General features: G+C 37.7%; 2 protein-coding genes and 1 non-coding gene across 8 annotated transcripts in view; 1 reads left to right on the top strand and 2 right to left on the bottom strand.

Annotated features, from left to right (window-relative positions):
• SENP1 (SUMO specific peptidase 1) overlaps positions 1–24,802 on the top strand; it is a 62,695-nt gene that overhangs the window by 17,259 nt on the left and 20,634 nt on the right. For all 6 annotated transcript variants that reach the window (XM_050746892.1, XM_050746893.1, XM_050746890.1 and 3 more), the window contains 8 exons: positions 3,690–3,861; positions 12,237–12,340; positions 12,423–12,709; positions 15,316–15,370; positions 20,096–20,134; positions 21,346–21,430; positions 21,806–21,961; positions 23,190–23,321. In XM_050746892.1, coding sequence (XP_050602849.1) covers positions 3,690–3,861; positions 12,237–12,340; positions 12,423–12,709; positions 15,316–15,370; positions 20,096–20,134; positions 21,346–21,430; positions 21,806–21,961; positions 23,190–23,321 — 1,030 coding nt within the window. The remainder of the gene's footprint in view (positions 1–3,689; positions 3,862–12,236; positions 12,341–12,422; positions 12,710–15,315; positions 15,371–20,095; positions 20,135–21,345; positions 21,431–21,805; positions 21,962–23,189; positions 23,322–24,802) is intronic.
• Positions 1,998–2,400, bottom strand: LOC126930200 (V-type proton ATPase subunit F). Its single transcript, XM_050746978.1, has one exon. It carries the CDS (start codon positions 2,363–2,365, stop codon positions 2,006–2,008), a length of 360 nt encoding a protein of 119 aa, XP_050602935.1. The 5' UTR covers positions 2,366–2,400; the 3' UTR covers positions 1,998–2,005.
• Positions 5,712–5,821, bottom strand: LOC126931864 (U6 spliceosomal RNA). The gene has a single exon (XR_007717975.1). It is a non-coding gene; the product is annotated as a U6 spliceosomal RNA (small nuclear RNA).

Below are 24,802 nucleotides of genomic sequence, written 5' to 3'. Positions count from 1 at the left end.
TAAATGTATGATATTATTTTGTCTTCATTAAAGATTTTCTCTATGCATCATTTTGCAGGTGGCTTTTTTAATGCAATAAAGCCATACTGTTATTTAAAAAAAAAATGTTATTACAGAAATAGTATAAATACTTTGGAAAAATTTAGAAAACATAGTTAAGAAAAATAAAAAATAAAAACATCATATTGCCACCAGCCTGAGGTCAACTCTGTAATATCTCAGTGCATATCCTTCTACATACTTTACTTTTTTCCAAAATGAGTTCATAGTGTACATATTCTTTTGTAAATTTTATTTTATACCCTAAGTCATATTTAAATTTTCTCAGTTGACCCAGTTAGTTTGGTTTTGCATCTGGAAGTTATTGGCTTTGTCTCTTATAACTAGAACAGCCTCCTTTTTTTTTTTTTTTGAGACGGAGTCTCGCTCTGCAGTAGTGTGATCTCGGCTCACTGCAACCTCCGCCTCCTGGATTCAAGCGATTCTCCTGCCTCAGCCTCCTGAGTAGCTGGGACTACAGGTGCCCACCACCACGTCCAGCCAATTTTTGTATTTTTAGTAGAGACGGCGTTTCACCATATTAGCAAGGCTAGTCTCGAACTCCTGACCTTGTGATCTGCCTTCCTTGACTTCCCTTCCTGGGATTATAGGCATGAGCCACCATGCCTGACCTCAGCCTCCTTTTTTTAAATGACATGACTTTTCTGTATCACGTTCTAGTTTTTGGATTTGACAGGTTGCTTCCACATGGTATCATTATTTTGTCAAAAAATCACCTGTATTTTTTATAAGCTAGGTTTTTGATGTGACTAAAAGGTGATGCTGCATTTATCACATTTGAAAAACAAACAGTATCTTGTTTTGGTTCTATTATTCATGATACTAGACTGACCTCTGGATTGAGGAACTGACAATCTGGTAGTTAATTGTACAATTAGGTTTTTCCCCTGTGACTTGAATGTAATCTAAATAATGTTACTTTGGCATTATATGAATGATGAATTTCACATCAGCCATCACCTAATAATTAATAGCATTTGATAATACTTAACTGAATAGTTTTATTACAGTTAATGAAATAATATTTTTCTAATTTTATCACTTCTACACTTCCTAATTGGCATTCTGATTGCATTTTTCCTTTGCTGGAGCTATTAGAGTGTCTGAAATGTGTTTCCTATGGGAAAGGCAGGATAAATGATTAGATTTTACTTTTTCATTACCAGTTTTCAAAGCAAGGTTTTTGTAAAATAGACACTTCATATGTTTCAAATGAATTTGTCTGTTCCTTTTTTAGTGTCATTATGGATTCAGTGTTTTGCAATCCACTATAATTGTTATACTTTTAATGCTCACATTCTCAGAAATTTGGCTAGTGGAAGCCCCTTAAGCTTGCTTCTCTGTCTGTTTGACCTTAGCTTATTGATTTTGGGTAACACCCTTGCTTTCTGGCATTGCAGGATGCCCTTGTACTGTTTCTTTAGAAGAGTAATATTTTATGTTAAAAAGCATGCATAGGTGCACACATACTCTGGGAAACACAAATACAGAAGACATTGTGGAGAATCCATCATGTGTTTACCAAACAATTACACTGCCCTTGCCATCTTTTCCTAGCTGCATCCACTCATCCTAAGAAAACAAGCCTGTTCCTAAAATTTTAAGTCCTTGCTCGTTTCCTCATTCTTTTTTTTTTTTTTTTTTTTTTTTTGAGAGAAGCAAGAATATGAGTTTAATTTAACGTCAGCAATGACACTGTGTAACAGCACAGGGAAGAGGTAGTGGAGATAGGTGGTCAGGCTTCCTGTTTCTTAACCAGCCTTGATTTTAACAGCAGAGCCCCAGCAACCTAGAAGTGCCTCACCTAGCCTCTTAATGGAGTGGGAAGGGGCAGGGACTTGGAAATTAGAGGCTCAAAATGTAAAGAAGGCTGATGGCAAGCCTGAGGAGAGGCCTGGAAATGAGGGAAGGGCTGAGGGCTGTGAGGAGTCCTCACACGAAGACCCTAGTGCAGATCTTCAGCAGTGAACATGCCCCTGGCCCTGCGCAGGATGGAGTCCTTGGTGGCATCATATGGGTGCTCCTTGGAGGGGGTCTCCAGGACAGTGGGGATGGAGTGCTGGTGGGTGTCTAGGGCCTGCCGCACCATTTCTGCTATGTACTGGTTGATGAGGATGATGCCGATGTCATCCTGGTTTAGAAATTGCCAGAAAGTGTCTTCGATCTCATGAATGGTTGTATCCTTCTCCATCACCAGGAAATTGGGGTGGCAGTTCTTGTTAAGCTCCCCTATGCCGCCCAGCAGGAAACGAGTCACTGTGTCCTCGTCTCCCATCACTGTGATGAGCTTCCCTCTTTCCGCCATCCTCGCAGCCGGGCAGAGCTCACCCCAGAGCACCAGAAGCCACTCTCATTTCCCCATTCTTAACACATGTACAAACCCAAGAAGACTTAAAGAGAATTGTGCACTTTTTGATTTTCTTTAGATCTTGTCTGATTTGGATTCAGAACACATATAATGATTTTAAAGAGTTGATTTCATTGAATTTAGAATATTCAGCTGTGTTTCTGTAGTCTGAGTCTTGAAGAAAAAAGAAAATTTATTATGCTAAGAATAAGTACCTCAAACTTTCCAGGTAATGATAGATGAAAAAGAGCACATAGAAAAACTCAGAATTGGCTGGGTGCTGTGGCTCACATGTGTAATCCCAACACTTTAGGAGGTTGAGGCAGGCAGATCACCAGAGGTCAGGAGTTAAAGATCAGCCTAGCCAACATGGTGAAACCCCGTCTCTGCAAAAATACAAAAATCAGCTGGTTGTGGCGGTGGGTGCCTGTAATCCCAGCTACTGGGGAGACTGAGGCAGGAGAATCACTTGAACCCAAGAGGTGGAGGTTGCCATGAGCCGAGATCGTGCCACTGCCCTCCAGTCTGTGTGATAGAGCAAGAATCCATCTCAAAAAAAAAAAACAAAAAAAAAAACCTCAAAATTAGTAAGCCTTGGATGTGAGACAGGGTTTTTGAGTTCACAATATTCTTCATGCCAATTTGCCAGTTCTTCCCCTTAGATGGTATAAAGAGACAAAAAATTCTTCAGAGGAAGTAAATAGGCCAGAAGGAGAATTTAATGACACAGCCTAATAGTTGTTTTTAATGAAGGACGGGAGCCCTCTGTTGGGCTTTAAGGAAATTTTAAAATTCAGTTTAAAAGCTTAGTTGAGAGGCTTCAGCCTTTATGCATTTTTACATATTTAATATTAATTTCCTCCAATAGGCTGAGTATCGGGTACAGGGAATAATAGAAAATGTATTTTTTTTTTTTTTTTTTAGCATACCTGGAACCCAGGTCTTTTGAAGACATCTAATCTGTTATGCTTTGTCATACCACAAAGCTATATTGTTCCTGACCAAAAGAAATTCTAGATTGTGGATCTAAAAATACAGTTTTAAGTATTTGATAATTTTGTGTTTTGACAATGTAAGATCTTTTAAGTGGCAGAACCTGATGCAGCATCCTTATATATCATTTATTCATTTATCGTATATTTCCCTCAAATGGTACCACCTATTGTTTTACCTGTTTTGTTTGGTTGGTTTTATATTTTGAAAGTGAAAATAATCACTAGATTAGATTTATTTTACTTATTGTCTGTTCTTATCTTTCTTACAAACTCTTTTTTTTTTTTAGTGGATTATCAAACATTTTTGCGGGAAAGTCAAACCATCACTGCCATGTATCTGCATATGAAAAATCTTTCCCTATTAAACCTGTTCCAAGTCCTTCTTGGAGTGGTTCATGTCGTCGAAGCCTTTTGAGCCCCAAGAAAACTCAGAGGCGACATGTTAGTACAGCAGAAGAGGTAAGGAAAACCTGTGACAAAAGCTACTAAAAGTTAGGATCTTTCCCTACGTTGAGCCGTTTGCTCCCTATTAATAATTAGATGTTTAAGAACCATTCTATTTTATCCTTCCTGTGCTTTTTCTGTCTGAATTACTCTTTTTGAGTATTATCATCTATTCTAAAGAGATTAAAGAGATGTTTTATCAGGACTTCATTATTTGTCTTACTTTTATATTTTCTATTCCTGCTGTACAACTGACTTGACTTAATCTTTAGTGTTGCCTGAATGGTTTCTCATACATCAAACTCTCTCTCTTTGATCTTTGCTAGACCCTTCCTAAACCCTTGTCTTCTGTGGAAAAACTGTTAGTCTTCCTCAGCAGTTTTTGATAAAATTTGATTTTGGTCCAGGTAAGGTGGCTCACGCTTATGATCCCAGCACTGTGGGAGGCCAAGGCAGGTGGATCACTTTAGCCCAGGAGTTCGAGACCAGCCTGGGCAACATGGAGAAACCCTGCTCTACAAAAAATATAAAAATTAGGCAGGCTTGGTGACTCATGCCTGTACTCCTAGCTACTGGAGAGGCTGACGTGGGAGGATTGCTTGAGCCCAGGAGGTTAAGGCTGCAGTGATCTGTGATTGTGTCACTGCACTCCACCCTGGGCATCAGAGTGAGACCCATCTCAAAAAAAATTTTTTTGTTTTAATTTGATGAAATACCTGTTCTTACTAGGAACAATTTTTTCTTCAATATAAGAGAAAAATCAAGAAGCTAGTTAAACAATTTATATCCTTTTATTATGAGTAAGACCTTTTTTGAAGTTACAGACTCCTGAAAAGAAAGATGTTCTGTTGACACTTGGGTTGTTATATTCATTCAGTAAACCTAAAAGAAAAGTCAATTTCATGAATATAATATAGCATATAATTCGCATGACAGAATGTGTGCACATGTCTGTTAGATTACATATTTAATGTACGTCTAATTGCTATGGTTGCTTGGAGATACATATGAATAATAATTACCTTATATTTAAATAGCATTAGTGCTTCCAGTGTATTTTCCATGTGTATTATTGTTTTTAATCCTTTTAACTCAGCAAAATAGGTAGAGATGAGGTAATGGTCATGTTTACAGATTTGGAAAATAAGAGTCATAGGTTACATGACTAATAAATGGCAGGCCTAGAACCGAGAACTTCTGAGGAGGTTTGGTCAAGTATGCTTTCTGTTGTCCAACACAGCAATATGGTTCCTGCCCAATGAAGCTTACTGAGTATGGAGTCAAGAATACAGCATTACATGCTAAATAATTACATAATTTGGTAATCAGTGATCTCTTAGGTGTCAAAACTCGATTATTTGTGATATGGTTAGTAAAAATGCGGTTCATATTTTTGGTTTAAAGTTTGTATTGAATCTAAAACTTTTGGCTGGGCACGGTGGCTTATGCTTGCAATCCCAGCACTTTGGGAAGCCAAGGCAGGAGGATTGCTTGAGGCCAGGAGTTTGAGACCAGCCTAGGCAACATAGTGAGATCCTGTCTCTACAAAATAAATTAGCTGGGCATAGTGGCAGGTGCCTGTAGTTCCAGCTGCTCAGGAGGCTGAAGGAGGAAGATCATTTGAGCCCAGGATTTCAAGGCTGCGGTAAGCTGTGATTGTGCCACTGCACTGCAGCCAGGGTGACAGAGCAAGACACTGTCTCAAAAAAAAAAAAAAAAAAAAACAGAAAAAACCAACAATCAAGTGGAGCGTGGCAGAACTACTAAGTCATTTAGCAGGGTAAGGGATAGACAAGAAACTGGCAACATTTGCCTTTGGTGGTAAAGCTGAACAACAATGATAAAAAGGAGATTTTTAAAAAAATAAACACTTTTTTTTTTTTCATTACACAAATTTTCATGTCATCTTTGTACAGGGACCATGCTAATCTTTATATTGTTCCAGTCTTAGTATATGTGCTCCTAAAGTGAGCCCAAGATTTATTTTTCATTATACCTTTTATGCTATTGAATTTTATATTATATTTAAATTATTTTATGCATAAATAATTACTGGAGTTGTGGGGTTTGTGATTATGCTGGAGTCTAGACAGCCTAAAGGGTACAGAGAGACTTTGTGGAGGAGACAGCAGCAGCATGACAGCTGGGTACAGGGCTCCTAACTCTCCCCTGCCCCATGTTTCTGTTGCTCAGTCTCACCAGGATCCTTTAATTCTGTGTTCATTGTAAGTTTGCCATTCACCCACCAGCTCTGTGGACTGTTCAGCCTTTCTTCCTTTTGCCTCCTCTGCCAGCCTGAGGACTGGGGTTGCTTGGGCAATTTTACCCTTCCAAACAGCCCTCCAGGCCACTAGTCGGGTCAATGGAGAACATGAAGCTGGAGTTTGCCTTCCTCCTGTAGTTCAAAGAAGAAGCTAAGAATCTAATCTATGAAACAAGTGATGCAGGAAATTTTGCCTGTTTTTAGTTCTATGTTCTCCTAGTATGAAAGTTGAGCCACCTGTACTACAGAATAAGCCATATAACATGAGTAATACAAAATACTGGGCCAAACTTTATTATCAAACTTTCAACAAATTTATTTAGATGTTTATTTTTGGATATTACAAATAATTCAGATATAATACTTTTTAACCCTGGGACTAAATTTATTGATGGGAACTTACAAACTGGATGAAAAGTCACTTTCCATGAAACGTTGGGATCCTCAACAGAGGTACATTTGGTTATGTTAAAGGAAGATGTATTAACCTTAATGCCGGATTTGTCCGTCAACTTCAGGAATATGAAGTCTTCTACAAAATTAACAATTAAGATGATGTCACCACTGCACTGCTCAGTCTTGCAACAGAGGTTTGAAGAGAACACATGAAGAAGAATTTAGGTATATGCAAGCAGTGGCTGTGCAGAATGGCTGACTCAAGAGGCAACATCAAAAAGCTGTGCTATTCAGTAGGGTAATGGCTAGCCACCAGCACTGTTTAAATTAATTCAAATTCAAATTTAAAATTCAGTTGCTCAGTGACACTAGCCACAGTTTAAGTATTCATTAGCCACATGTAGCTAGTGGTTACCATATTAGACAGGGCAAATATAGAACATTTCTATTATTACAGAAATTTCTGTTAGACAGTGCTGTTATAGAGGATATAAAGTTCTGTTTGGAAAAGAGAAAATATTTGTGACAATAAAAATGTAAAATGGCAAAAACACAAGTAGTTTCTTTTCATTTACATGTTGCTTCTAGATATGCTTCTTTGCAAATTATTGAGCAACATTTTAAGATACTGGACTTTTGTAATAGGTGACAGTGATGGTTTTATACTTTTCTTAGAAATGCTTTACAGTTTTGTCATAAGTCAAGCATTTGGGACTCAGAAAATTATTGAAATTTGCACTTTTCATATTTTATATGGTATAAAGTTATTACTTTAAACAAAATGAAAATTAGGAGGAGCATTTATAAAGTTATTGGGGGTAATTTATAACAAAACAGTTTATCAGTGTCCTAAAATTTATTTGTGCTCTCTATTAAAGTTTTATAATTTTACAGTTCTTTTATGATGGAGCCTTTTTTTTTTTTAATTATACTTTAAGTTCTAGGGTACATGTGGATAACGTGCAGGTTTGTTACATATGTATACCTGTGCCATGTTGGCGTGTGCACCCATCAACTCGTCAGCACCCATTATGATGGAGCCTTTTATAGAAACATCACCTAACTGCAGGACTCTGTCCCTTTTAAAAAATATAATTCAGCACCTTAATTAATTATTTTTATACTTCAAAACACTCGTCTTAGTATTTTTTCAGGTTTTAAAATGTAACATTAGCTAGCTTCTTTAACTTTATCATGCTATGCAATTATTGCTTCCTTTCCTCTTAAGATCCTAATTTTCTTTTTTTATTTGAGACGGAGTATTGCTCTCTTGCCCAAGCTGGAGTACAGTGGCGCAATCTTGGCTCACTGCAACTGCCGCCTCCAGGGTTCAAGCGATTCTCCTGCCTCAGCCTCCTGAGTAGTTGGGACTACAGGCGGGCACCACCATGCCCGGCTAATTTTTTGTATTTTTAGTAGAGATGGAGTTTCACCATGTTAGCCAGGATGGTCTCGATCTACTGACCTCATGATCCACCCGCCTCGGCCTCCCAAAGTGCTGGTATTACAGGAGTGAGCCACTGCACCCAGCCCCTAATTGTCTTATTCAGTAAAGAACAGTTAGGGCTTTTTAAAATTTTAATTTATTTTATTTTATTTTATGAAATAGAGTCTCAGTGTGTCACCCAGGCTGGAATGCAGTGGCGCAATCACAGCTCACTGCCGCCTCAACTTCCTGGCTCAAGTGATTCTCCCTCTTTTGCCTTCTGAGTAGCTGCAACTACAGGCACACGCCAGTATGCAGCTAATTTTTAAAAATTTTTGATGTAGAAACAGGGTCTCACTTTGTTGCCCAGGCTGGTCTCAAACTCCTGGGCTCAAGCCTTGACTTCCCAAAGAGTTGGGATTATAAGTGTGAGCCACTGTGCTTAACAAAAAGAACAAAAAACAGTTTAACAAGTAATTTAACAGAGAAAGATGTTTTCTTTTACTGATAGTACCAGATGGTCCAAAAAAGATTTTTGTTTAAAGTTTTAGGTAACTTTCATTTTGGCAAAGCGAAAAAAGTTACATGTGTTATTTTGGGAAAGGAAGAAATAAGATTGTCACTGTTTGCTGACAACATGATCTTATATATAGAAAACCCTACAGATGCCACCAAAAAACTGTTCAAACTATTAAATGAATACAGTGTATATATGTGTGTGTATATATATAGTATATGTATATATGTGTATATGTGTGTGTATATATATGTGTGTATATATATAACCCTACAGACTCCACCAAAAAACTGTTAGAACTATTAAATGAATACAGTATAGTTGTAGGATACAAAACAACACACAGAAATTAGTAGTGTTTCTATGCACTGTTAACCATGAACTGTGCAAAAAAGAAATCAAGAGAACAATCCCATTTACAATAGCTACAAAAAAAAAATCAAATTTAACCAAGGAATTAAAAGACCTATATACTGAAAAACATACATTGTTGAAAGAAATTGAAGATACAATTAAATGGAAAACTATTCTGTGTTCATGGATTGGAAGAATTAATATTGTTTAAATGGCCATACTACTCAAAGCAATCTGCAGATTCAGTGCAATCCCTATCAAAATTTCAATGTTATTTTTCATAGAAAAAAATGGTAAAATTCATATGAAACCACATAAATCCCTGAATAGCCAAGGCAATTATGAGCAGAAAGAACAAAAAAGAAGCTACCACACTAGCTGATTTCAAACTATACTACCAAGCTATAGTAATTAAAATGGCATGGTATTAGAAATAGACATCAGCCAATGAAACAGAATAGGAAACCTAGAAATGAACCCGTTATGCCTGTCATGGCGGGGGGAGGGGGGAGGGATAGCAGTAGGAGATATACCCAATGTAAGTGACGAGTTAACAGGTGCAGCACACCAACATCGCACATGTATACATATGTAACCTGCATGTTGTGCACATGTACCCTAGAACTTAAAGTATAATTAAAAAAAAAAAATGAACCTGTTATATGGCTAGTTAACTGATTTTTGACAAAGGTGCCAAGACTACACAAAGGGAAAGGACAGTCTCTTCACTAAATGGTATTGGGAAAATTGTATTTCCATAGAATGAAATTAGGTCCTTATACCATATACAAAAATCAACTAAAAATGGAATAAAGACTTTAAGACTAGAAACTCTAAAACTGCTAGAAGAAAATGGGAAAAACTACACAACAGTGGTCTTGGCACTGAATTTTTTGGATTTGCATGCAAAGTCACAGACAACAAAAGCAAAAGTAGGCAAATGTGAGTACATCAAACTAAAAAGCAAAGGAAACAATTAACAGTGTACAGAGACAACCTACAGATTGGAAGAAAATATTTGCATCCATTCTATAAGGGGTTGATATTCAAAATATATAAGGAGCTCAACTCAATACCAAGAAAACAAAACTGTTAAAACATAGGCAAGACATTATCCTAGGCAAACTGATGCAGAAACAAAACCAAATACCGCATGTTCTCACTTATAAGTGGGAGCTAAATATTGGGTACAAATGGACATAAAGATGGGAGTGGTAGACCCTGGGGACTACAAGACGAGAGAGTGGGAGGAGACCAAGGGTTAAAAAAATACATACTGGTGGCTGGGTGCTGTGGCTCATGCCTTTAGTCTCAGCACTTCGGGAGGCTGAGGGGGGTAGATCACGAGGTCAGGAGATTGAGACCATTATGGCCAACATGGTGAAACACCATCTCTACTAAAAATACAAAAAAAATTGGCTGGGCGTGGTGGTGCACACCTGTAGTCCCAGCTACTCAGGAGGCTGAGGCAGGAGAATGGCTTGAACCAGGGAGGTGGAAGTTGCCACGAGCCGAGATTGTGCCACTGCACTCCAACCTGATGACAGAGACTCCGTCTCAAAACAAAACACACACACACACAAAAAAACCCCTACATATTGGGTGCTGTGGCTCATGTCTGTAATCCCAGCACTTTGGGAGGCCAAGGTGGGCAGATCACTTGAAGTTAGGAGTTCGAGACCAGCCTGGCCAACATGGTGAAACCCTGTCTGTACTAAAAATTAAAAAGCCGGGGTGTGGTGGCGTGCACCTATAGTCCCAGCTATTCCAGAGGCTGAGGCAGGGGAATCACTCGAACCCGGCAGGTGGAGGTTGCAGTGAGCCGAGATGGCGCCCCGGCACTCCAGCCTGGGCTGGTCAGGAGATCAAGACCATCCTGGCTAACACGGTGAAACCCCGTCTCTACTAAAAACACAAAAAATTAGCCAGGCATGGTGGCGGGCACCTGTAGTCCCAGCACATATTGAAATATCACGGTACAAGATGCCGCTAACCCTGACATAATGTTTAAAATTATTTTGTGAGGATTGGTGGTTGTATTAAACTGCATATAAGATTAAAAATAAATTGCCAGGGCATATTACTAAGTGCTAGTGAACACAGCCCATTGAGTCATGGGACCTGTATAGAATTGATGCTTTGCCAGAGTTATAAGTTCTTATATAATCTGGTTCTCTGTCAGGTGATCTCATTTCTTCCTACTCTTCTGATTCACATGGACCTTACTGTTTTTGGAATGCATTAAGCACCTTCCCCTCTCAGGGCTTGGCATTTGTTGTTCCTCTATTTGGAATATTCTTTTATATGTTTCTAGGACTGACTTCTTCCCTTGGCTTTAGGTTTCTGCGGAAATACCACCTTTTTAAGAGAAATGTTACCTGTTCCTGCTGCTCTCCTTCCATAACTTTCCATTCTCTTACCCTTTAATTTTCTGCATTCTACCTGACTAATTTTTTGTTTAATTCCTTTCACTGCAATATAATCTCCATAAATACAGGAACTTTATTTTATTCGATGCATTCATTATCTTTAGTGACTGGAGCATAGTAGGTGTGCATGACAATGAATGAATGTTATGAAGTATATGGTTTTCCCTAAATGTATTATTGGGGCTTAAAGGAAAAATAAATAGATAAATGTTGGAGATGAAAATTGTCTCTGGAAAGTAACTGCGCTTAAATAAAATAGGAAACTGTTGGCAAGATATTCCACTCCAACTGTTTTGGACTATTCTGGTTACTTCCTTGTGATTTTTCTAACAGGTTTCAGGAATCAAGGGATTTGTTGGAATCCTAATTTAGAGGCCCTTTATTTCTGGGACTCTTTTTTGACTCAGAAGTGATTACCTGCTGCCTTTCTGGTTTTATAGCCTATAGCTTCTCTGCACTATTATTTAAATATATATTCCATAATTTTTCAAAGTATATTATCTGGTATTTACTCAACCTCTCTTTTACACATTTGATAATTTTATATATATATATTTCTTTTTCTTTTTCTTTTTCTTTTTTTTTTGAGATGGAGTCTTGCTCTGCCCCCGGGCTGGAGTGTAGTGGCACGATCTTCGCTCACTGCAACCTTCGCCTTCCAGGTTCAAGTGATTATCCTGCCTCAGCCTCCCTAGTAGCTGGGACCACAGGCATGTGCCACTACAGCCAGTTTTTTTTAGTTTTTCTTTTGTAGAGTTGGGGTCTCACTATGTTGACTGGGCTGGTTTTGAACTTCTAGCCTCAAATGATCCTCCCCGCTTGTCCTCCCAAAATGCTGGAATTACAGGCATGAGCCACTGTGTCAGGCCTGTAATTCTTAATTATCTTAAGGATTCTGCCTGAGTTTTGGCAGAGCTAGGATTCCATTTACATGCTGGTTTGAGAAGTACTTGCCTTATTGTATGTGTTTAAACTGTTTTTTTGTTTGTTTGTTTGTTTTTATAGACAGTTCAAGAAGAAGAAAGAGAGATTTACAGACAGCTGCTACAGATGGTCACAGGGAAACAGTTTTCTATAGCCAAACCTACCACACATTTTCCTTTACACCTGTGAGTCACAGAAGCATATTTCAGATGAATTTAATTCTACAATTTATTATTTGATATTGAAACAATATTCTTCTCTTGCTAGGTCTCGATGTCTTAGTTCCAGTAAAAATACTTTGAAAGACTCACTATTTAAAAATGGAAACTCTTGTGCATCTCAGATCATTGGCTCTGATACTTCATCATCTGGATCTGCCAGCATTTTAACTAACCAGGAACAGCTGTCCCACAGTGTATATTCCCTCTCTTCTTATACCCCAGATGTTGTTGCATTTGGATCCAAAGATTCTGATACTCTTCATCAACCCCATCATCACCACTCTGTTCCACATCAGCCAGATAACTTAGCAGCTTCAAATACACAATCTGAAGGTAAACATGGTATCATATAACTACATTTTTAGTCCTAATAGCCAATTAACTGTTTATTAGCTCTATTACAGGCAACATTGTAATATACATATAAATAAACATACACAGTTTGAGCATACCGAATCTGGAAATATGAAATCCAAAATGTTCCAAAATCTGAAACTTTATGAATACCAACATGATACTCTAAGGAAATGCTCAGTGGAGCATTTGGGATTTTGGATATTTGGATTTGGGATGCTCACATTGTATAATGCAAATATTCAAAAGTCAAAAAAATCCAAAATTTGAAACTTCTGGTCCCAACCATTTTGGATAAGGGATATGGAACTTGTAAGACATGTACTTCCATACTTTAAATACATATGATTCAATTAACCATGCTATGAGTAAATTAAACCCACAAATAGGATATTCTTTTTTTCTTACCTCAAGATGCAAATGATTTGATACTTTTTATTTAAACAATTAACTTTCTAAGTAGAGGCTAGAGTCAGAGTATATATACTCAGCCCAATTGCTTCAGCACTTTCTCTGTTTCTATGACTTTACAGTGGTAAGTAAGAATTCTGAAGTTGTAGGAGTTTTGAAACATCAGATAAATATTGAAGCTTAAGTACTTAGGTTTGTGCGTTTTAGAATGATTGTCAGCATTGGAAACAAAAAGCTTTCTACCTAATTTTCAACTAACTGAAATATTCACTCTCTTTGCATTCCAGTTAATTAACGTTTTGTTGTGATAGATTTCTTTGTTTCCTTAATTTTCCCCTTCTTTAGGTATGTATTATGTATCAATTTATGGTACGTACTTAGGTATGTAACTTAAAACAAGTTTTAGGTTAAATGGTTAAACATCAGGGATTTTTTGATAGATGGAGCACTAGTCGTTCCCCTCCTTTCTCAGGTTGTTTGAGTTTTGTTTTTTTTATCTACTTGTCACTTTATGAGAATTCTCACTCAGGATTAAACTTTTTGGCAGCATCATTATATAGCTACACATATCCATGAAGACTCTTGTTATATTTTGTGAGGTGATATACTGAGAACTGTAAAGGAAAAAAAAAAGCCAAAAAAACCAAACTCCTTTAACCTCAGAAACATACATTGTGTTGCAGATATTATACAACTAAATTGAAACAAATATACTACATTGCACTGTTTAATTACTTTCCTTGTACCATTTAATAAATACTCTGAGGATCTAATCATAGCACTTTAGAAGAACATGATTCCTGCCTTTGAGTAGTATTCAACAGAGAAAATACATAATAGAATGATAAAATTTGTACTTTTTAGATACCTCCTGGGGTGATATTTCCTTCCTTGTCCCCCTTCCCTCCTTCTTCCAATTTCCTTCCCTCTTCCTTTCCTCCACCCCTTTCCTCCTTTCACCTAATTCAGTCTCATTGTAGATCATGAACTACAGTAGTTCCCCCTTATCTGTGGGGGGAGGATATGTTCCAAGACCCACCCCCAGCCAGTGGGTGCTTGAAACCATGGAGAGTATACTATATATACTATACCCTATACACATAATATACATACATACTTTTGATTATAAATTAGGTGCAGTAAGAGATCAACAATAATAACTAATAATAGAAAAATTATAACAATACACTATAATGAAAATGTTACTTTTTTCTTATTAAATCAAGAACTTTCACCCTTTCACTTAAAGGAAGTAGGTTTTTTGTTTTTTTGTTTTTTTTTTTGAGACTGAGTATCACTCTGTCGCTCAGGCAGGAGTACAGTGGGACCACCTTGGTTCACTGAAACCTCCATCTCCTGGGTTCAAGTGCTACTCCTGCCTCAACCTCTTGAGTAGCTGGGATTACAGGTGTGAGCCATCATGCCCAGCTAATTTTTGTATTCTTAGCAGAGACGGGGTTTCACCATGTTGGCCAGGCTGGGGAAGCACTTTTTACACCTTCTCTTTGGCATACCTGAATTGCCAGCATCATTACTTTTGCCTTTTGGGGACGTTATTAAGTAAGGGTTACTGAACACAAGCACTGCAATACTGAGACTGATGACTGAGGTGACAACTAAATGACAGGTGGTGCATACAATGTGGATATGCTGGACAAAGGGATGATTTCATGCCTGAAATAGAGCTGGATAGAGATTTTTATCACATTACTTGGAATGGCATGCAATTTAAAATTTACTAATTATTTCTGGAATTTTCCATTTAATATATATGTACCATGATTAACTACGAGTAACTGAAACCATAGAAACCAAAATTGCAGATGGAGGACTACCATGAAGACTTTTAAGGAATCCTGCCATTTTCTTGTTCTCCTGAAACAGACAGGAAGCACAGGGAGCAAGTGCAGCCTAGGAGTAGATGCTGAAGGGCCAATATGCTTGTATTTCCCAGGGACTTTCTTATTTGTGAAGCAGGTTCTTCACAAAGACCTATTTCTGTTCTCAGTGACAATGGACTTACCTCTCTTTCTCTCCCATCTGACCTTTGTTCTTATGTTATTTTTGTGGAAATAAAATACAGCAAAGTATGGAAACTTAAACTAAGATATCTAGAAAGTATAACTTTGTGGAGTTTTATTACTAATGAAATGCTCTTGTATTTCTTTATTTAGGATCAGACTCTGTGATTTTACTGAAAGTGAAAGATTCCCAGACTCCAACTCCCAGGTAAACTTTGGAAAAAGCTTGTTCTTTATTAATTAATTAATTAATTTTTTTGAGACGGAGCCTCGCTCTGTCACCCAGGCTGGAGTATAGTGGTGCAATCTTGGTTCACTGCAACCTCCACCTCCCTCGTTCAAGCGATTCTTCTGCCTCAGCCTCCCATGTAGCTGGGATTATAGGCGCACGCCACCATGCCCAGCTAATTTTTGTATTTTTAGTAGAGATGGGGTTTTGCTATGTAGGCCAGGCTGGTCTCGAACTCCTGACCTCAAGTGATCCACCCGCCTCGGCCTCCCAAAGTTCTGGGATTACAGGTGTGAGCCTATGCCTGGCCTAAAAGTTTGTTCTTAACATTGTTTTGCCTTTCTTTAATCACAACTTTTTCACTAAAAGTTACACAATGTAAAACTACCTCAATTCAGACCTCTGTCACATATTACTTGAATTATTTCAGTGGCTTTATAATTGTTCTTCCTTCAGCCTCTATTTTGTTCTTCATTCCATCTTCCACCATACCATGTTCTTGAAACAATTCTTCTGCCTTGCTCTTTTTTCATTTGTTTTTGTTTTTGTTTTGAGACAGGGTCTTGCTCTGTCACCTAGGCAGGAGTGCAGCGTGGCACAATCATGGCTCGCTGCAGCCTTGAACTCCTGGGCTCAAGCGATTCTCCTGCCTCAGCCTCCTCAGTAGCTGGGACCACAGATGCTTGCCACCTTACTTGGCTAATTTTTAAATTTTTCTTTTGTAGAGACGGGATCTCGCTATGTTGACCAGGCTGGTTTTGCACTCCTAGCCTCAAGCGATCCTCCTGACTTGGCCTTCCAAAGTGTTGGGATCATAGGTGTGAGCCACTGCACCTGGTCTACTTTGTTCTTTAGTCCATCTTCCATACTGCAGTCAGAGTGATCTTTCAGAATATGTGTCTGATCATTCATTAAAGGGGTTTAATGATTATTTGTTAACCTCCTTCAAGGGTGGTTTATTAGACATCGAATTAAGCCAGGCTCCTTACTATGCACTTACAAAGCACTTCTTTCACAAGCCTCACTTTCTCACTTTAACAAGTATTTACCAAGAGCCTACTGTGTGCCAGGTACTAGTATAAATATTGAGGATAATAGTGAACAATGTGAAGTCCCTATTCTCAAGAAGCTTGCATTCTACTTGAGGGGAAGGATGAAGGACAGATAGTGAACAAATAAACAAACGTATATGCCTTGAAGTGATAAGTGCTATGAAGAAAATTGAAGCAGGGTAATATATAGAGTAGGATTGGGAAGATACTATTTGTATAGGGTGGTCATGGAAAGTCTCTGATCAAGTGACTTGAGCAGAGACATGATGGAGGTAAGAGGGAGCCATATGGAAATATGGGACTCTTTCATGTGTTTTTATAAGCTGGACTATTTTCAGTTTGTAAATACAGTAAGCATTTCTTGCCTTCACATTCAGTGTTCTTTTTGCCTGGAATGTCCTCCATACCTCAGCTTTGTCAGTAGTGTTTTATCTTTCAGGTCTCAATTCACATGTGAACTTCTGCATGAAACTTTACTTATCTGGAGGTATCAAATACTTCTTGCTCTGTGATCCAGTAGGTTACTATGATTGGTGTGCCTTTGCCATATATGGCTTTGGGAATTCAATTGCTAGGATGAGAATAACATCAGTTTTCTATTGAGAAGATTAAGGGTAATGAAATATTCTTTCTCATCTTAGTTCCCCTACTTCTTTGCAGCTCCCCCATGTGTTCTAAGCTTTAAATATTTCTTAAAATTCTCTATTTGTTAAGTCTTTGGGGGAGACTTCATAGTTTAGATTCTTTATTTCTTATATCTTTTTTTGGAGTCAGATCTGCCTTCTGATTTTGGGTTGGAAAAGGCTTCATGTAGCTTTGGACAACTTACTCTTCTGAACCTCAGTTTCCTTATCAATAAAATGCCAGTATTGATACCTTACACTTAATCGTGAAGATTAACTTACAAATAAAACACTTATTTTTATATGTGCTTCATGTGAAATGCCACAAGATGTGTGCAGCTTTCTTGGGAAGAAGTTGATCTCTCAGGTAAAGAGTTGATCTCAGTTCCTTAGGTTCTTTACTAAAACTGCCTTTCATTTACGGAGGATTTCTCCTAATGATGACTAAAGAATGAGTTGGCAGGAAAAATGGTCTGTAGGGTAAGGCTGTTTGAGTGATGCTCTTTGTCAAAGTTGGAGCCTACTCTGCTGATGCTTGGTTTATTGGCTCTCTACTCTTAATTCTCCACTACTGCCTCCCAGTTAAGTTCCAGTAATGAAGATCTGCTTTTATTTCCCAGAATATGCTATGCTGTGTCATACCTCTTTGCCGTTATACTTTCTGTTTGTTCCGTCTGGATGTCCCTTTGTCTCTCTGTCTACTTGATAAGCTCTTATTTTGCTTTCTTTTCTCTTTCTTTCTTTCTTTCTTTCTTTCTTTCTTTCTTTCTTTCTTTCTTTTTTTTTTTTTTTTTTTTTTTTTTTTTGTGTGTGTGTGTGTGTGTGTGTGTGTGTGTGTGTGTGTGACAGAGTCTTGCTCTATCACCCAGGCTGGAGTGCAGTGGCACAGTCTCTGCTCACTGCAACCTCTGCCTCCCGGGTTCAAGCAATTCTCGTGCCTTACCCTCCAGGGTAGCTGGGATTACAGGCACATGCCACCACACCCAGCTAATTTTTGTGTTTTTAGTAGAGATTGGGTTTCACCATGTTGGCCAAGCTGGTTTTGAACTCCTGACCTCCGGTGTTCCACCCACCTTGGCCTCCCAAAGTGCTGGAATTACAGGCATGAGCCACCATGCCTGGCCTTAATTTTGCTTTTCCAAATCTCACCCAGGTGTTATTTTTTTTTCTCAGAAGATTTCTTTGACTTCGCCAGATAACATTAGTTTTTCCTTCCATCCTTCTACCTTGTTTGTTACTAATACCTTTGTACCTGTCACCCATTGCTGGTCATGGTGCTTGGCATATGATGGGTGCTTAGTAAATAAATCTTTGTTAGATAAATGAATTTCCTAGGTAGGCTGAAGTGCTCTCTTGAGTAGCCCAAGTACTCATTTCCCCCCGGCTTTTTTTTTTTAATGCTTTGATCTATTGAAAGGCACAGTCGAAAGAATACAGTCTTTGGAATTGGACAGATAAGACTTCTAATCCTGGCTTTTCAAGATAAATAATCATTTTGAACCTCCTTTCTCATTTCTGTACAGTATGAGTAATAATTCTTTTTTATATATTATGTTGAGGTTTAAATAATATGGGCATTTTCATTAGGCTTAACTAATACATAAAACATCTAGAGCAGAGTTTTACATGTAGAGCACTAAGTATGTGCTCAAACACAGTTGTAGTTATTATTACTATATGCCTCAATTATATGAGAAATAATACATCTCTTTGGAAAAGCAGATTTTCCCTGCATTTTGTTTTCCTGAGCCAGTGGATACCTTGATCCATTGAAGAAAACTGCTGGCCCCTACATTACTTGTTCATTCAAGAAATACTACATGGCTGGGCATGGTGGCTCATGCCTGTAATCCTAGCACTTTGGGAAGGCCAAGGTGGATGGATCACCTGAGGTTGTGAGTTCAAGACCAGCCTGGCCAACATGGTGAAACCTCGTCTCTACTTAAAAAAAAAAAAAAAAATTAGCCGGGTGTGGTGACGGGTGCCTGTAATCCCAGCTACTCAGGAGGCTGAAGCCAGAGAATCTCTTGAACCTGAGAGGTGGAGGTTGCATTGAGCCGAGATTGTGCCACTGTACTCCAGCCTGGGCAACAGAGTAAGAGTCAAAAAAAGAAAACGAAATGCCTACTATGTGCCAAGCACTATTCTAGTTGCAGAGGATTTTGTTTTCTTTTGTTTTGTTTTTAAGAGACAGAGTCTCCCTGTGTTGCCCAGTCTGGTCTTGAGCTCTTGGCTCAAGCGATCCTCCCTCCTCAGCCTCCTAAAGCACTAGGATTACAGGAATGAGCCACCATGCCTGGCCTCTGATCCAGGTCTCTTAACTCCCAATTTGATGCTGTTTACTTATTCTGTATATTTAAAAGTTTTCTTTGGAAAAGTGTTCACTCTTTTTCTTTTTGTTTCTGTGATAGATCCTGCCTAGTTAGAAGTTTGTAGATAAGGAAGTTTGAAAAAAACAAGAGGCTCTAGGACAATTAATCATGCCTGTGGCTCTGCTCAGCATATCACTTGGGTTGTCAGCAAGAGCCACATGGACCTAGAATTGACCTGTCATCTTTGGAATGAAGTTGTGTTGCTGATTCTCTGCTTTGGCTCATTGGCTTGTTAGCCATTTGATGTAGATTATTTTGTGGGTGGGGATTTTTAATAAATTTTTCAATCTGAATCATTTGGGAAGAGCAATGTTCTAGCTTAATATATTATTTTGAGAAGTGATGTCCTCTTTCACGTAATGTTGGTCTCTCATGCAAGTAGGGAGCTATGCCAAATATAATATCTCTGCTGAACTTTGGGTCACCTTTTTAACTAATATGTATCCATATGATTTTAACTAATATGTATGCGTAAGGACTGTGTCTCCTTATTTCCTAATTACAGTTATTTTATGTCATTTGGATTCCTTTTACTTATTCCATACTTGTAAAGCATTCGTATAAACTATTTAAATTATTGTTTTTATTGATGAAAATATTTTCATTTTCTCATAAGCCTCCTGCTCATTTGTCAAATTTTTCTTTTCCTACCCATAGTTCTACTTTCTTCCAGGCAGAGCTGTGGATCAAAGAATTGTAAGTTATTTTTGGTATCATTTTTCCTTCTCAATCACTTTGTTTTTTGCCAATAAGAAGTACCTGTTTAGGCTGGGTGTGGTGGCTCACGCCTGTAATCCCAGCACTTTGGGAGGCCGAGGTGGGTGAATCATCTGAGGTCAGGAGTTCAAGACCAGCCTGGCCAACATGGTGAAACCTCATCTCTACTAAAAATACAAAAATTGGCTGGGCGTGGTGGCACACGCCTGTAATCCCAGCTTCGTGGGAGGCTGAGGCGGGAGGATTGCTTGAACCTGGGAGTCGGAGGTTACAGTGAGCCGAGATTATGCCACTGCACTCCAGCCTGGGCAACAGAGTAAGACTCCGTCTCAAAAAAAAGGAAAAAGTACCTGTTTATACTTTTAAGTTGATGAGTTTTCAAAATTTTGTTGGAGTTGGAACATTTCTACACTTACGTTTATTAAATCTATAACAATTGTTGAAGCTAAATTAAATTGGAAAAATAGAGTTAGCTATTATGTAGTAGGGACAATAAACGATCCTATTTTGGCATTTGTAAAACTAATTTATTGAATAATTCATATTTCTGGACTTTGCAAAATCACTGAAAGCATTTAGTCTTGTTTAAGGAACTTACTTTATTGAGTTATCCAAACCCCTTGGTCTCGGTAATTTTTAAAAAATCTATCAAAAATATAGTATTTGAATTAAACTTCAGCAATATCTTGTATTAGTTTCTCCTTTGGGGTTCAATCCCATTTTTGGATTTCCGGACTGAAGTTTTGCTTTCATTATAATCTTAAAAGCATGTTAAGAAAAGAACTATGTGTTTACAAATGTTAACAAGTCATCTGTTCACATTTAGCAATGCACTGATATTTTTAGTAATTTCAGTAAAAATAGTTCGGGTGTGGTGGCTCACATCTGTAATCCTAGCACTTTGAGAGGCCAAGGTAGGGGGGTCGCTTGAGCCCAGGAGTTTGAGACCAGCCTGGGCACCATAGTGAGACCCTATCTCTATAAAAAATAATAATAATGTCCGTAAAAAGAGTAGAGTAATTTCAGTAACATGTGGTTTCACTCTATGTCTTAAAATAAGGATGATAAGTTAGTGTAAGGATTTTAGACTTTCTTTGTGAGGGTTCTGTATTTAATACTCAGTGTACATCAACAATATGTTTGATACTGAGAGTGGTCTACATTTGGTCACATTCCTTTTCATTTTCTAGAACTAGTGTTTATGATTCTCGAGCACGAGAAAGATTGCGCCAGATTGAAGAACAGAAAGCATTGGCCTTACAGCTTCAAAACCAGGTAAAAAAGAAAATTGGAATAATATTGCAAATAAATACTACATCGAAATAGAAACTATTTTGGAAAGTTACCCAGATTTGGGTAATTGCTGTTGTAATTCCAAGATCGTATGGTAGCATAGCATGTTATGATATGTGGTAAATGTTCTCGGTCTGTTCAGTCAGTACTACTCATTGTACATAAGACAAATATACATAGTCCCCTACTTGTGATGGTTTGACTAATGATTTTTTGACTTTACAAAAAAGCGAAAGCAATAGGCATTTCAGCATGCTCCTTGACTTATGACAGGTTTATTGGGACATAACCCTATCATAAGTCAAGGAACAGCCACAGATTTCTTTATCCTGCTTATTCTGAAGTTTTATCTTTCAGAGATTGCAGGAGCGGGAACATTCAGTACATGATTCAGTAGAACTGCATCTTCGTGTACCTCTTGAAAAGGAGATTCCTGTTACTGTTGCCCAAGAAACACAAAAAAAAGGTCATAAATTAACTGATAGTGAAGATGAATTTCCTGAAATTACAGAGGTAAATTACATACACTTAATTTCTACACTACCAAGTATTATGTTTAGAAAGAATCTCTCGGACGAATTTCAAACATAAAAGCAATAGTGGTCAAGCACGGTGGCTCACGCCTGTAATCTCATCACTTTGGGAGGCTGAAGCGGGTGGATCACTTGAGGTCAGGAGTTCGAGACCAGCCTGGCCAACATGGTGAAACCCCGTCTCTACCAAAAATACAAAAATCAGCTGGGCGTGATGGCAGGCACTTGTAATCCCAGCTACACAGGAGGCTGAGACAGGAGAATTGCTTGAACCCGGGAGGCAGAGGTTGCAGTGAGCTGAGATCGTGCCACTGCACTTTAGCCTGGGTGACAGGCCAAGACTCCATCTCAAAAAAAAAAAAAAAAAAAAAAGCCGTAGAACACTTGGTATTTAAGTTTTCTTGTATATTTCTGCTTTCACTTATTTTACATACCAATCTGGGCTTTATTTTTAAAATATTGAAAATTTATGAAAGAACTGTTGGTGGCTTTTAACAACTTCAGTGGAGAAGCATTTAATACATTTGTCTTTCCTGTCATGTGCATTTTTACTTACTGCACACATACAATAGTTTGATCCTAAATTGTAAGCTGAGGTTTGCTCTTTTTTTAAGTAATAAAACCCATTATAGAAAATTTAGAAAATACATGGAGGTCTGTGTACATTTTTAGATAATCCGTTTCTTTATCCATACGTCTCTTTGAAACCTACCTTGTAGCTAGTGAGCATAACACACTTACTATAGTTGTACTGAATTCTGTATTTTATATTTTAAAAAAAGATCTCTAAGAAAGTAATTTCTAAAAGATACTGCCTTTACTCTCTTACTATAACCTTTCATTAAAAAATCTGTTTCTCAGGAAGTTGTTTGGACCAGAGATATAAAATATAGTTAATTTTTCTCATGACTTAGAAAATTTGATAGCAGAAGGTTATTTCAGATTTTAGGAATTAATATGGAAACAAGGATCTGAATGTTGTGCTGAAAAAGAGAAGGGAGGACTAGATGAAGTGTAAAGAAGTAATCAGGGATTACTGGGAAGGAATAGAAACCAAAATGTTACATAGAAGTAAACTAATTAACAGTAAATTTATAAACAATCGAATGGTGATAAATATAGTCTGAGGATTTCATGGGGCTTGGTGAGAAATATGGTTTTCCTGAAGCCACGCATGTTTGATGTCTTGACACCTTTTGTTTTCTTAGGAAATGGAGAAAGAAATAAAGAATGTATTTCGTAATGGGAATCAGGATGAAGTTCTCAGTGAAGCATTTCGCCTGACCATTACACGCAAAGATATTCAAACTCTAAACCATCTGAATTGGCTCAATGATGAGGTAATATTGCATCTATTTTTACATACAAATAATAAACATTAAGTGGCAGTTAAATTAAGGCATTATCTCACTATTTCTCAAAATGTGGTCCATGGATGACCCGCATTGAAATCACCTCTCATAGGCCTCTTCATTCTTGTAACCATGAGGGAGTGTGGTGGAGACAGGCATTTTTAACAAACATCTCAGGTGTATTTAAGAGTCTGAGAACCACTGAATTTACCTTTTCTTGTATTGAAGATTTGAACACTGAAGAAGACATTCACTTATTGGTATTCTCACTCTCTCTAAGGCTCTTGTTCTGCAGTTCATCTCTTCTGAACAAATAAGTATTAGCTGACCATTTTGCAGCATGAAGGAATACTTTGGGATTTCTTTATAGGAATCCAGTTTTATTTCCCTTTCTACCTAAGTTCTACTCATTTTAGATCGCTTACAAAATGAATGATAAGATTTCCAAAATAGCCTCCATTTATGTATGATATTTTTTAAATGGACATTGACAAAGTTATATTATTATTAAATATTTGAGGTATTGGGAAAGTTACGGTCTTCACCTCCTAACTCCAGTTTATTTTAAGTATATTAATTACACTACAATTTTTAAACTGATCTATTCCTAAACCTAAACCTGTAAGTAGCTATTTTATTTTAGAAGGTTATTTTTACAGCAAAGGAAAACTGGGTTGGGTATCTTTTCCTGAGTACCTTCTTTCCATGAGCATCCCTGCCTAATCTGGGTATACTCAAGCTTCACAGCTGTGGAGGATCTTTAGTTTCTCAGTATAGTAATCATTAAATATTTTAGATATCCATATCCTGTTTTTGCATGATCAAGACCTTCCAAATAATATTTGCTAATAACTATTGCTCATTTACCTCATTAGGTACGATTCATGTTTTATGTGTTTTATTCTTGTAATAGTCATCATATCTTTGGAGGTAGATATGATAGTTTTATCATCTCCATTCTACAGATAAAGAAACAAGGCATAGAAAGATTTAAAAACTTGCAAGGTTATACAGCTAGTAAACAGCAGAGCCGAGATTAAGACCCAAGTATTGGGTCTTATATACTATATCTTACCACCTCAGAATCTTAAATTGGATCCTGGTCTTAAGATCAGATATATGGAACTTAGGAGCCATGTATCATGTCCAGGATGCTGGGTTTCTCTGGGGCCAGCCCCATTCTTTTTGCCACTAGTTGGTTTATAAGATAAAAATTTCAGGAGCTCATCACTCCCTGAATAATATCTGTGACCAAGAATAATAAGGAAGACATGGTTTGTTACTATCTTTCTTTAGAAGAAACCCTCTTTGCTTCTTTCGGCTCAGATATTAGAACATTGGTTCAAATAATAGAAAAAAAGTTCACCAAATCAAAGGAGGAAATGAAAATCAAGGATAGTTATAAGTATCCACTGTTACGTTATTTTTGATCTGTGGTCTTTTGCCATTTTTTTTCCTGCCATTGCTGG

This window comes from Macaca thibetana, chromosome 11 (genome assembly GCF_024542745.1).
Source record: "Macaca thibetana thibetana isolate TM-01 chromosome 11, ASM2454274v1, whole genome shotgun sequence".
NCBI classification, from domain to species: Eukaryota; Metazoa; Chordata; class Mammalia; order Primates; family Cercopithecidae; genus Macaca; species Macaca thibetana.
This window is presented reverse-complemented; position numbering and strand designations above follow the sequence as displayed.

What these genes read in the sequence shown, in the direction of transcription:
- LOC126930200 (XM_050746978.1), bottom strand. Translation starts at nt 2,365, where the DNA reads ATGGCGGAAAGAGGGAAGCTCATCACAGTGATGGGAGACGAGGACACA.